The 12,194-nt window shown below is 41.4% G+C and overlaps 1 protein-coding gene across 3 annotated transcripts in view; it reads left to right on the forward strand.

Annotated features, from left to right (window-relative positions):
- PCGF5 (polycomb group ring finger 5) overlaps positions 1-12,194 on the forward strand; it is a 122,243-nt gene that overhangs the window by 44,140 nt on the left and 65,909 nt on the right. For 2 of the 3 annotated variants that reach the window (XM_019445059.2, XM_019445060.2), the window contains exons 1-2: positions 5,830-5,973; positions 8,025-8,318. In XM_019445059.2, the coding sequence (XP_019300604.1) occupies positions 8,207-8,318 (112 nt within the window). In that variant the 5' untranslated portion in view covers positions 5,830-5,973; positions 8,025-8,206. Of the gene's footprint in view, positions 1-5,829; positions 5,974-8,024; positions 8,319-12,194 lie in introns of those variants that run through there. The other variant, XM_053909727.1, reaches the window with a different exon arrangement.

The following is a 12,194-nucleotide window of genomic DNA, read 5'->3' on the forward strand; positions in this document are numbered from 1 at the left end:
AGATGGCTCATAAGAGCCTGACTGTGACCCCCTCCCCCCGGATATTTTGCATTTTAGTGGAAAACCTTAAATTTCTGCTACCCCTTCATTTGAGGGGAGTGAATAAAGATTTAACACATACCTCTGAGATGTTCGACTATACCAAATTATTAAACATTTGGGGATTTAGTTTTCTTTGTATGTCACTAAATTGCTTAGTGTGAAATATTTAGGGTTTCCCGTCTTGTTTTTAAACATTGGGTGGGAGAAATACTGAGTTCAGAGGAAGGAATACTTTGTGGCCATTGCGTGCCTTACTTTATGCTGTGTCCTAGATCCGTTGCTTTGCCTGAAGTGTCTCATTCATCCTACAAACATTCTTTGGATATATCTCAGCATCAGGACCTCTGCTGGGTGGGACAAGATTACTAGGTACTGTTCAGTGCTGGTGGCCCACAAGATTACCACTTACACCTTTCATGTTTATAGTCCTTTATGGTTTATAATTTAAAAAACATTTCTCACTTACCATCTCATTTAATCTTCTATATGCTCATTATAATAACACAGAAGTATATGAAGAAAATCTTCCCTGTAGACCAGTGATTAAGATGATAATATTAATTTTAGTTTTTATAGGAGGAAAATGAAGCCAAGGGAAGTTAAGTGACTTGCCCTGACCGAAAATCAAGGTCTCTTATTAGGTCTAGTGTCCCTTCCTCCCAACCACAGCTACCTGTAAAATAAGGACTTTTTCAAATCATGTGCCTAGTCTCCTCTGGTATTTGAGTGTTTATATCACTAAATTTTCATATTGCATTTGCCCCATTTGAATTTCATATCTTTTTTTGGTAGGGCTTTTTTTCTAACTTTTCTATAATCATTCCTAACTTAGAATCATCTACATTCAGATTTGATGGAATATTCTTAGTTTCTGCATGTCAGTCACTTGTCCATTTATAATCCTCAGGGATTTAATCTGACCTCCCAAAATAACAGTTGTGGTTTTGTCATGATGTTTTAAAATATCCATAGCCCTGATGATTGGAGTAAATGCAGCTTTTCCTTATAGTCTGTACCTATTTTAGCTACATCTCTGTTCTTCCAGTATAAATGGAACTTGCTCTAGCCAACTGTTGAAATCGCAGTAAAGAAAATACAGCTAGTTTTTTCTGCCTCTCAAAAGAGGAAAAAAACAAGTTGTGTCGGTCTGTCTCTTTAGCATAGTGTATTTAAGGCACTTTAAAATATTTAGCTAGTTGCACTGTGTTTCACAGACTAATCTTGTCCCTATACCTAATGCTATTTATTTGTACTCACTTTTAGCATACTGACTTAATTTCCCTTTTTTCCCCTGGCTTTCTCATTTATTTTTCATATCCATAGCTTTTGGTATTTTGCCTTGCTGTATTTATTGCTGGTAGAGTCATAAGCATGTAGGACTAGTTTCTTGACCTCCAATAGCAGTGCCTCTTTCAGCTGGAGTTTTTGTCATTTAACACCTTATTAGTAAATTTGGTGTATTGCTCCCTACTTGTTTCTTGTGGATAAGTCTCTGTTGCCTGTTGTGATTCATTTAGTAGTCCTAGATGGCAGGGATTATGCCTAACATATCTTTGGAAAGGTCCCTCCAGGAAGAAACCAGAGAAAGAGTACACAGAATAGGTCTTAAAGTGCCTACAAATATTCAGCTTTCAGTCAGTGTTTATTTGAATGCTTACCATTTGCCATCCATAGTGCTAGTGAAGCACAGTCGAGCAATGGATCCAGAAGGGGGCTCAGCCACGTCAACCAGGTAACCCAAGACAGTGTGCTATGAGACTTGAGAGAATAAGCTGAGTTGTCATGTAGGTACGCGGTGTATGTATATCATGGAAGTTCTTCAGCACCTTCAGGGTGTCTTGGAAAGTGGCCTTTGAGATTTCCCGATAAACCTCAAAGTGGCCTTTGAGATTTCCCGATAAAGGATAAACAAGGGCTGACCAGATTTAGCAAGAGTGGGGAGGGGTGAGGGAACTGGGACAGGATGCTCATTTGAAAGAAAGGAGACCCACCTCTGTAGTTCAAAGGTAAAAATGTTCATTAGGGCTACAGCCTAGACTTCAAGGGAGAGGCTGTAGAAGGAATGGGAATCTGGGATGGGTTTATTAAGTGTTTGGGTGGTTAGCCTAAGAACAGAGTTGTGTTTTTTCTTTGTTTTTTTTAACTGGGGAGCAACACGATCCAATTTGTAGTTAGAGAGTCCTCTGGTTATGCTGTGGAGAAGGGTTTGACAGATGAGAGCCATAGCTTTCTAAGAGTTCGTTGAAGTGATGGAAGGTAGACATGGTAGTAATCTCAACCAGGGTAAGTGGAAGGATTCAAAGGCATTTAGTAGAGAGAGTCCTTGACAATTATTGATCATAAGGGAGGGCTGCATTAACAGGAAAAGAGACGTGGTTGAGGGGGATTGGAAGTCCTTCAGTTCTGTTCCCCTCTCATTCCACTGTCACTGATTTTAGGTAATCATAGATTTTGAGCTGTAATATCCATGGTTATAAAATAAATACATTTTATTTTATATGTCCCATTTATTTTATTTTATTTTTATTTATTATTTTTATTTATTATTTATTTTATTTTAAATGTCCCAAGGGGACATTCAATTTGAATATTTCCTAAAATCTCTGTAGGAAGACTTTTAGATTACAGAGGATAGTTTTATGTTAGAGATATTCTGTATAAAACGATTAAATAGCATACTTAGGTAGATAAAATAATTTACAATAATGAAAAAGCCATCTTATTTAATATCCCAGGGGAAATGTAAATAAAGTTCTAACCCGATTTTTAAACATTATGCTATTAAACGTCAGATCATTGATAATATATTTATTAGCCAAGGACAGAATGTGAACTTTTCAGTATAGAATTACTTATCCATTACCGGGCCTTGACTGAAATAAAAATCTAGACATAAAATATAAAGTAATGAAAACATTTGTCAGATATACAGGTACCTCCAAATAGTTCCAAGAGTTATCAGGAGCCATCTGTGGTTCCCCGGAAGAGTCTGGATCAATGATGAAATGAAGCAAGTCATTGCTTTGGGATGATGCTGCTTTGATAGGAGATCACCAGTGGCAGTTCCTCCTGCATGCCATATCGGCAGTAATTCCCCTCTCTCCCTTCATCCATTCTTCTCTCCCTTTGTTCCTTATTTTCTTGTAAGCTCATTTGTTTCTTACCAAACCTCCCCTAAAATCCTGGACTTAGGAAATTCCCTTTGAGAGATGTAAATGATATGGAACCGGTACCTTTGTTTAGGTGTTGGCTTTACCAAAAGCAGGTCTGTGATTATGAACTTGCCACTTCCCAGGATCTTGGTTTCTACGTTTGTAAAATGAGAAAGCTGAAGTAGATTACTGATAAGGGGACTCTCAGCAATGATTCTTTTATCTCCCTTTCCCCCCCCAGTCCTGTATATCCAATTGCTTCCAGGCCTTTGTTTATTTGAGGGTCTCACTGGTACTTGAGATTTGTTATCAGAGCACCTGCTCACATGGAAGCTTCTGTGGTTTGTTCCAACCCCATGTCAGAACCAAAGAACTAAGAGGTAAGTTACTGGCAAGTATTCCCAGGGAAGAAAAGGAAACAGCCACTGAAAGTCCTATGTTTAGATGCTCAGAACCTACACGTAGGTCAGGAAACTTGTCTCTTTGTAACATTCTCTCTTACCATTTCTTTTGATACTAATTTTTTTAACCAGACAAATGTTTGAGGTTTTTTTCTTATTTTTTTCATATGTGCATTTTTTTTTCTTGGACTGGGAAAGGTGGGTGGTTGCTGAAGAAGGGAAAGGAGGCACCACCAAGCATTTTACTACATCGTGTGCTACCTCTGGGTACACAAGGCACAGATTTCCTTACCAAGGTTGTAATTCTTTGTTACCCCCAAGCCCACCATTTGTAGTTCTGATTGTGGCAACGCCACCTCTACATCCGTGTTCAAATACTGCTCTAGCATGTTCATCATCCCTCTTCCATTGCTAATAGAAGCCTTTCTAATATCCATCCTCAAGCTCATTTCCTCAGGGAATGCTGATTAACCCCACTTACTATTGACCACCAGTCACATTTAAGCCCCCCTGGACCTTCAGTAAGTGGTATGTGTGTGTGTGTATGTGTGTATGTGTGTGTGTGTGTGTGTGTGTGTATACACACACACACAAATACACATATATGTGTATATACACACACACGTATGTACACATATATGTATACATATACATATGCATACATATACAAGTGCATATACATATATGTATACATATACATATATGTGTGTATGTGTGTGTGTGTATATACATTTTCCATTACATGTTTTACATGCACTTGAAATAGGGCGACTTTTCACATATTCATCTGTTTTGTCTCTAAGATGAAAGATTTGAAAGTAATCCTTCCGCTCTAAAGTCATTTGACCAATGTGCCCATTGTGATTGCTGTGACTTATTGAAGTTGATCCTAGCATGGAAATTGGCATATATATTTTAGGTTCTTGTAAGGATGATAAAAATGTCATTGAAAGCTGTTTGAGAAAATGTATTGCTCCTGCTGTAATATTAACAGTGGTATTTTTTAAATGTTATGTCCACTCTACATAAGTTTTATGATAAATTGGATATTTTTAAAAGCTGTCTTTGTCTACTTGTTTGGTGTATTCACATTTGAAATAGATCTTTGAACACCTGTATGGTTGCTGGACCGGTGGTTGTTGGGTTTGTTGGCCACTAGAACCATTTCCACAGTCTGTCCCTCTGGTGATAAGGAAGGTTAGTCCTGTCAACAGGAGATGAAACAAATAACTTTGCATTAATCGCCCCTCCCCAACTGTCAGTTCCCTAGCCCCACTGCTCTCACTTCTGCAGAAGCAAAGATGATGTAATTGCAACACCTTTCCCTCTTATGCACAAATTGAAGCCACCTTTTGCTGATTACCTTTGGGATGTTCGCTTTGACTTTTGTTTTACTGGTGGAGACCACACGGATTTGCCTGCCACCGTAGGATTACTGGGTTGCAGTCTTCTAAGAAGCAAAGAACCAGGTCTAATTTAATGTTTAGCAAACGAGTGGTTGTAGAAGAAATTTGTTAAATTTTTGGAATGCAGTAGAATAGGATTGAATGACTTTAAGGAATCCTTTAATGCATGGTTTTGAATACATTTTTGCAGTAAGTGGTCTCTTGCAGGTCTCAAAGCCACTACAAAGAGAACTGGGGTTTTTGTTTGTTTTGAACCTTGAAAATAGTAGTAACTCTTTACCTTTCTGCTAATACCCCCGCCCCCACCGCGCTCCTTGCTCACTTGTCCACGATCCCCACCCCAGAGTAGTAAGTTCGTTAGTGATTTTTACATAAGGTGTAAATCAAGGAATGTCTTCATCCCCGCTGCTGCGCAGGTGGGACTGGCTTGGGGAAGACGCAGTTGAGTAGACAGTTTCACAGGGTGACTCATTATCAGCACTGACCGTTGCTTTTAAACGCACCAGGGAAAATGTACCAGACATTGTTATGATGAAAACAACCGGGAGGGGTGGCGAGAAGAAGAACCGAGATGAAATTTGGCCAAGGCTGCGAGTCGCGCTGAAGCCAAGGAGGCCAGGGCGGGCGGCAGGCCGCAGCACCTGCGAGGAGCGCGGGCAGGCGGGCGTGGCCTGCGGGCGTGGCGCCGGGGGCGTGGCCGGGGGCGTGGCCGGCCGGCGGCGCCGGCGGTTGGAAGGGGGTGGAGTTGCCCTTGGAGGCGGCACCGGCTCTGGGCCCCGAGGCCCGCCGCGCCCTATCGGGCCCGAGCCGAGTGGCCCCGCGGAGCCGGCGCGCTCCCGCCTGCAGGGGGAGGGCGGACGGGGCGCGGGGACCGGCCAGGCCGCGGCGGGCGCTGTTTCTCTTTCACTTTCCTTCCCTCTGAGGCCGGCGCGCTGGCGGGCGAGGAGCGGCGGCGGCGGCGGCGGCCGCGGGGTAGGTACCGGGCGGGCTTGAGAGCGGCCGAGGGGCCCCGGCCGCCCCCGCGCTCCCTGCCCAAGTTTGCGCCCGGGGCGGGAGCGGCACCTCCAGGCACCTGCCGCGGCCGGCCTCGCCTGGAGCCGGGAGTCTCTCGCAGCCGGGGTTGGGGTGTCCGGCCAGGGTCTGGGGGCTTCGGGGCCGCGTCCTGGCCTCGGGCGCGGAGAGGGCGGCGAGCTGCCGGCGCTCGGCCCCGGGAGAGGCGGCGCGTCTTCCCCGGCGCAGCCCCGGCCCGGCCCGAGCGGCGCGTCCTCCGGGCCCGGGCCCGCGCACCTGCCAGGCGGGCGGGGCGGACTTGTGCTTGGACCGCCCCGGGCCGTGCTGCCGGGTCCCGCCGGAGGACGCGGAAAAGTTCCCTTCCTCCCCGTCACTGCAAATACTTGCTTCCTTTAACCGTCGTGGTGACAGGACTCTGTGGCTCGGGTGGTATGAGATCGGGACCGTGCATTTCCTCTTTCAGAAGACTTTCTCTTAACTTTGGAGCTTCCTGGCAAACCTGTGGACAAGGCAAGGCCCTTAGTCCCAATGTGTACAGGAGAAGCCGAAACCCAGGCACGGATATTAAATGCCTTGCGGAAGGTCATAAAGGGCCGCAGACCAGACCCGCCCCCCCCCCCCCCCCCCGCCCCGGCCGGCTGTTATTTATGCTCCCTTTGTGTTACACCCTCGACACAGTTCTCCTGAGCGGTAGGATGACACCCCCAGAACCTGTAACTGCACATTCTTAATGGCGATGTGTCAGTGGAATGATGCCTTTTACCTCTCCCATTGCTTTATACTCACCTGTGAGTTAACCGCTAAGATAGGAGAAAAGTTCCTGTTTATAGGATTAACTTAGGAAATCAGTACCTTCCTTCATGCTGTTTTCTCCTAGAACACATTTGTTTGTAAGAAACCTTTAAAACTTTTTTTTCCAGCAACTCCACGGACCAGCCAACTGTGCTAAACATTTCTGGAAAAAAAGTTAATGACGTTCAGTTCTTATTGTGTGCTAGCTTTATGTATATGGTCTTATTTAATCCTTACCACTCTAGGGCGCGCGCACTCTTTTCATTAATAGTTTAAAAACTGAGATTTAGAGAGGATAAATAACATTGCCCAAGTTATACATTTACTAAATGTGACCAGTTTCTATCAAAGAATTTGCAGTCTAATAGAGGAGATAAAGAATGAATGGAACTATAAATTAAATTAAAAGAAAGATGTAATAGGAGAGTAGTAAGGGTTAAACCCGAGAAGAGAGTACACTGAGCATAACTTTGGAGAAGGGTTTCCAAGGATACAGGTAGGATTTAGAGGAGAGGAAGGGCTTGTTGGACAGTGGGTATATAGAGCCTGCAAAATGGACTATGAGAGATCCTTTCACTTTGCCTGAAGAAAAGTGTTGAAGGGTATGCTAAGGTCAGCCTGTGAAGGTCTTGTATGGAAAGCTAAGGAATTTAAATGTCTGTTTGTAAAGAGGGAACACTGACAATCTTTGAAAAGAGGACCCGAATGTGATAGAATAAAATAAATCTGGTAGAATGTAAGATGGACTGCAGGTGGAGAGGTACTATTCAAATAGGGTGGCTATGGATGGAACGGAAAAGGACATCAACTTGATTTCACTGACTGGATGCAGGGTACAAAATGGAAATAGGAAGCATTTTGATAGGATAATGATTTCAATTTTGAATCTTGTAACTCGTATTGGAAAGGACTCCTAATAGAGAAGTCAAGCAGGTAGTTAAACTGCATTACTGAAGAGGTAAAGGTATCAAAACTGGAGTTAACCGCTTTGGGTGTCACGTGTAGAATTGAGAGTTAAGGCTCCAGATTCGATGAATTTGTCATTTTCCTGAATGACACCATAGCAGGTTTACAAATTAATGTGACAGTGAATGAAGTGTTCTGTTCACCCATACACCCAATTTGGAGCATATAACACTTGCTGCTAATATGTTATCAATACCGTATGAGGAATTTGACACTCTTTTTCTCTTATCTTTTTAAAATTACTGTGGAAACAGAGATGGGAAAGCAGAACCACCAAAAGGAGTGATGACCAGCGATCTCATGATAAATCTGGATGTTAGTTCTCATGCCTCAGGACATCCAGTTGGGAACTCCACGCCGGCTCCTGGGATCAGACTTCATCCGCTTACTACCCCTCTTTGCCTGAACTACTAAAGCCAGTCCTAGCTAACCACGAATGGCTACCCAAAGGAAACACTTGGTGAAAGATTTCAATCCTTATATCACCTGCTACATCTGTAAAGGGTACCTGATCAAGCCAACCACAGTGACAGAATGCCTCCATACCTGTGAGTATTCTTTTTTGTCATTTATGCCTCAGAAGTTATGGGCTACACTTGTTCTTTTAAAACCACCACATTTTGTTTTTATCTAGATTTTAGCTTTCAAAACAATGAGTATTCCAAGAATTAACTCTGAATCTATTTTCAGGATTGAATTTGTCATTAAGATACCAGGGGCATGAAATTTTTCTTGTATTATTATGTAATAGTTGACTTTTGTTTAATTTTCATGTTCTAAAAACCATGAACATATTATTGGATATAGTTTTTTGAAAAGCGAACCATTTTAGCTTTTTGATTTAAAAAAATTATATTGCAGGAATTAATCTCACAGGTTTTGTTTGGGTATACTTGCTTTAATTCATTGGCTTTTTAAGACCTTATTGTATGGTTGACTTACAAAAAGCTGTACATATTCAGTGTATGCAACTTGATGAGTTTAGAGATAAGTGTATGCCCATGAAATCATTACCATAGGTCATAAGCCTATCTGTTTCCTCTAAAAGTTTCCTCCCATGCTCTTGTTATTATTTTTTTGTGATATGACCACTGAATATAAAACCTATCCTCAGCAAATTTTAAGCGTACAACACAGTAATATTAACGATAGGCTGTATGCCGTGCAGATCTCTAGGACTTCTTCGTCTTGTTGAACTGAAATTTTCTACCCTTTGACCAAAAAACCAGCAGCCTATGCATCACTTGGGAACTTATGAGAAATGCACATTAACAAGCCCCACTCCAGAATTACTGAATCAAAAGGTCTGGGAGTAGACCCAGCAATCTGTGTTCAATAAGCCCTCTAGGTGATTTGGAAGCATGATCAAGTTTGAAAACCTCTGTTCTAATATGGTCATGTCTATGGAACTCCTGTCAAGTTTCTTTCTCACCTGGCCTATCAGTAGAAGTTTCATTGTTCTAGCCACTTATGCCAGGATTCCACATACTTTCTGTGTTTCTGCCCATATGAAACTGTTTTCCTGTTTCAGTGAAAGTAATTCTAGTAAGTTCTAGTTTAATGCCTATTGTGTGCACCAAATAGATACTTTATTTTATATTTTATATATATATATATATATATATATATATATATATATATATATATATATATCACACATACATACATATATATATATTTTTTTATATATATTTTATATACTTGATTTCATTTTAGCTTTGTTTGAAACAGTCTGGAGTGGATATTGGGAAAGAGAGAGTATAGAGATTATCTTCATTTTGTGGGTGTGGAAACCTTGAGTTAAGTAACTTGCCCAGTGTCACAGCTAATGAGTGGTGAACCTTATTCAACTCCAAAGCTCATGCTCTAAGATCCTCCCTTTCACCTGTTCTCCTGCTACTGAACTGACATAATACTACACCAGGAGTTTTAGATAGGTACAAAATAGAGAATCACCTGGAAATGGTTAAAATGGCAAATTTTATGTAATATATAGTGTACCACAATAAAAGCAAAATAGAATCATTCTAAGAAGCTGTTTAAAATACATACACTCAGGGGCGCCTGGGTGGCTCAGTCGGTTGGGTGTCTGACTTCAGCCCACGTAACGATCTCGCGGTGAGTTCGAGCCCCGCGTCAGGCTCTGTGCTGACAGCTCGGAGCCTGGTGCCTGCTTCTGATTCTGTGTCTCCCTCTCTTTCTGCCCCTCCCCTACTCATGCTCTGTCTCCCTCTGTCTCAGAAATAAATAAACATTAAAAAAAATTAAAAATAAAATAAAATACATATGCTCAGATTTCCACCTAGAGCGATTTGGTGAATCAGTTGTGGGGAGGTCTGTGTATGTGTATTTTGGAAAACCTCTCCAAGTGATGGAGATATGTATTACCTTTGGGTATTACTGGCCTATGCTATTCAATTAGCAATTAACTATGAACTGTCTTGAAATACTAATTTGCTGTTGCCCTGTATCATTACTTAACTTGAATAATTACCAATTAAATGTCATCGAACAAATATTTATTGAATACCTATTGTGTGCCAGGCACTGTCCATTCTGGACACAGAGGATACTGCAGTGAACAGGATAGTCAAACATCTGGGCTCTCAAGAAGCTTAGATTCGAGTAGCTGAAACTAATAATAAATATGTGCCATGTAAGATAATGATAAATGCTATGAAGAGAAATAAAGAAGGGTTGTGGATAGGAGAGATGGGGTTATTTTATATACAGTGTCAGGGTTGGCCTCTTTGATACGATGACATTTGAACACAAACCTGAAGGAATTGAGCTCTGTGTATATATGGGAAGAGCATTCTAGATGGAGGGAAAAGCAAGTATAAGGCCTTGAGGTGGGAATGCCCTTGGCAGGTTTATGGAACAGCAATCAGAAGGCTATCACTGCATGTCAGCTGAAAGATTATAGGGCCTTCAACCAGGGTAATGAGGTGTGCAGTGGAGGCGGGGAAGAGTGGATTGTGGATGTATTTTGGAGGAAGAGCCAATAGAATGTGAATACTCTAGGGCAAGGACTCAATCTTCTACTTACATGTTTCCCACTACACCAAGCATGGTACCCGGACCTGGTCCACGGTCTGTTTTGTTTTACTTCTTCTAACATTTGTGCATTATTTTCATATTTGGATTTCTCCAGCAAAAACTGCCAAATCTGGGAGATAAGAAGAAAGCACAAATTCTCCAATTTCTGCCTTTCTAATGCAGATTTTATATCTGTTTTTCTGAAAGAAAATTTTCTCTGGGACATAATAAAATCCCAATTTTAAATTGAGATGGAAAACAAAAGATTCCAGAAGTATAAACAGTCATGTTATAAGCAAGGGCTATGTTTATGTTTGCAACAGCAGTTTAAAGTCTAAAAGGGTAAGTGACAGTTTAACAGCACAAGTCATTCTGGCCTGAAAAACTCCTTGGCCATCATCAAGCCCCTTTGCTGAAAGAGAATGTATGTGGCAGAAGTGGGATTAAAAGACAGTGGTAAATAAATCATAAATGTGGCCTTTATCATCAGCAGAGAATACCAAATAATAGAGTAAATGATGGAGTCAGATACTCAACCCAGTGTTTCTGGAGAGCTGAGGATCCTGTAGTACTCATCTTTATTCACTTTCTGGTCCTTGGATTTCCGGGTACTATTTTGCTTGTATTTATATTGGAGCTTGTAGGCAAAAACTATGCCATTTGCAAAGTATCTTATTTGTAACAATAAGATAATACTGCAACTCAGCGTTTCTCAGTCATTGGTTGGGTCTTTGATCTTACCCAGTTTTCTTTTTTTTTTAATAAGTTTTTTTTTTTTTTAATATTTATTCATTTTTGAGACAGAGACAGAGCATGAACGGGGGGAGGGTCAGAGAGAGGGAGACACAGAATCCGAAGCAGGCTCCAGGCTCCGAGCTGTCAGCACAGAGCCCGATGCGGGGCTCAAACCCACGAACCGTGATATCATGACCTGAGCCGAAGTTGGACGCTCAACCAACTGAGCCACCCAGGCGCCCTTACCCAGTTTTCTAATGTATTATATGGGTCAGATATAATGATGCTGTGATTTGAGATAGTATAAAATATAAAAGTAAGATGGCCAAATGGGACAGGAGGAAAGTGAGAAATGTTAAGTGATGCTGCAGTATATCATCATATTTTTTATCTTGACTGATAGAATATAGAAAGAATATCTTATTAAAATAACTCTGTACAAAGACTATGATTTTGTGATTCTTTAAAGAATGGGTAAAAAAACAGTTCTTACTATGAAAATTCATGATATAAGATTCTGGTCTTACTTGAATTTTGAAAATTAAAATATATAAATGGAGCTTTACCGTTGATGAGTAAAACCAGACATGGAATCTGCCCTTCTGGACTTTCTGGTCAAATGAGGAAGGACAGAGTAATCAAGTTAAGAA

Source organism: Panthera pardus, unplaced genomic scaffold, assembly GCF_024362965.1.
Source record: "Panthera pardus isolate Hobbes unplaced genomic scaffold, ASM2436296v1 HiC_scaffold_22, whole genome shotgun sequence".
Lineage (NCBI taxonomy): Eukaryota > Metazoa > Chordata > Mammalia > Carnivora > Felidae > Panthera > Panthera pardus.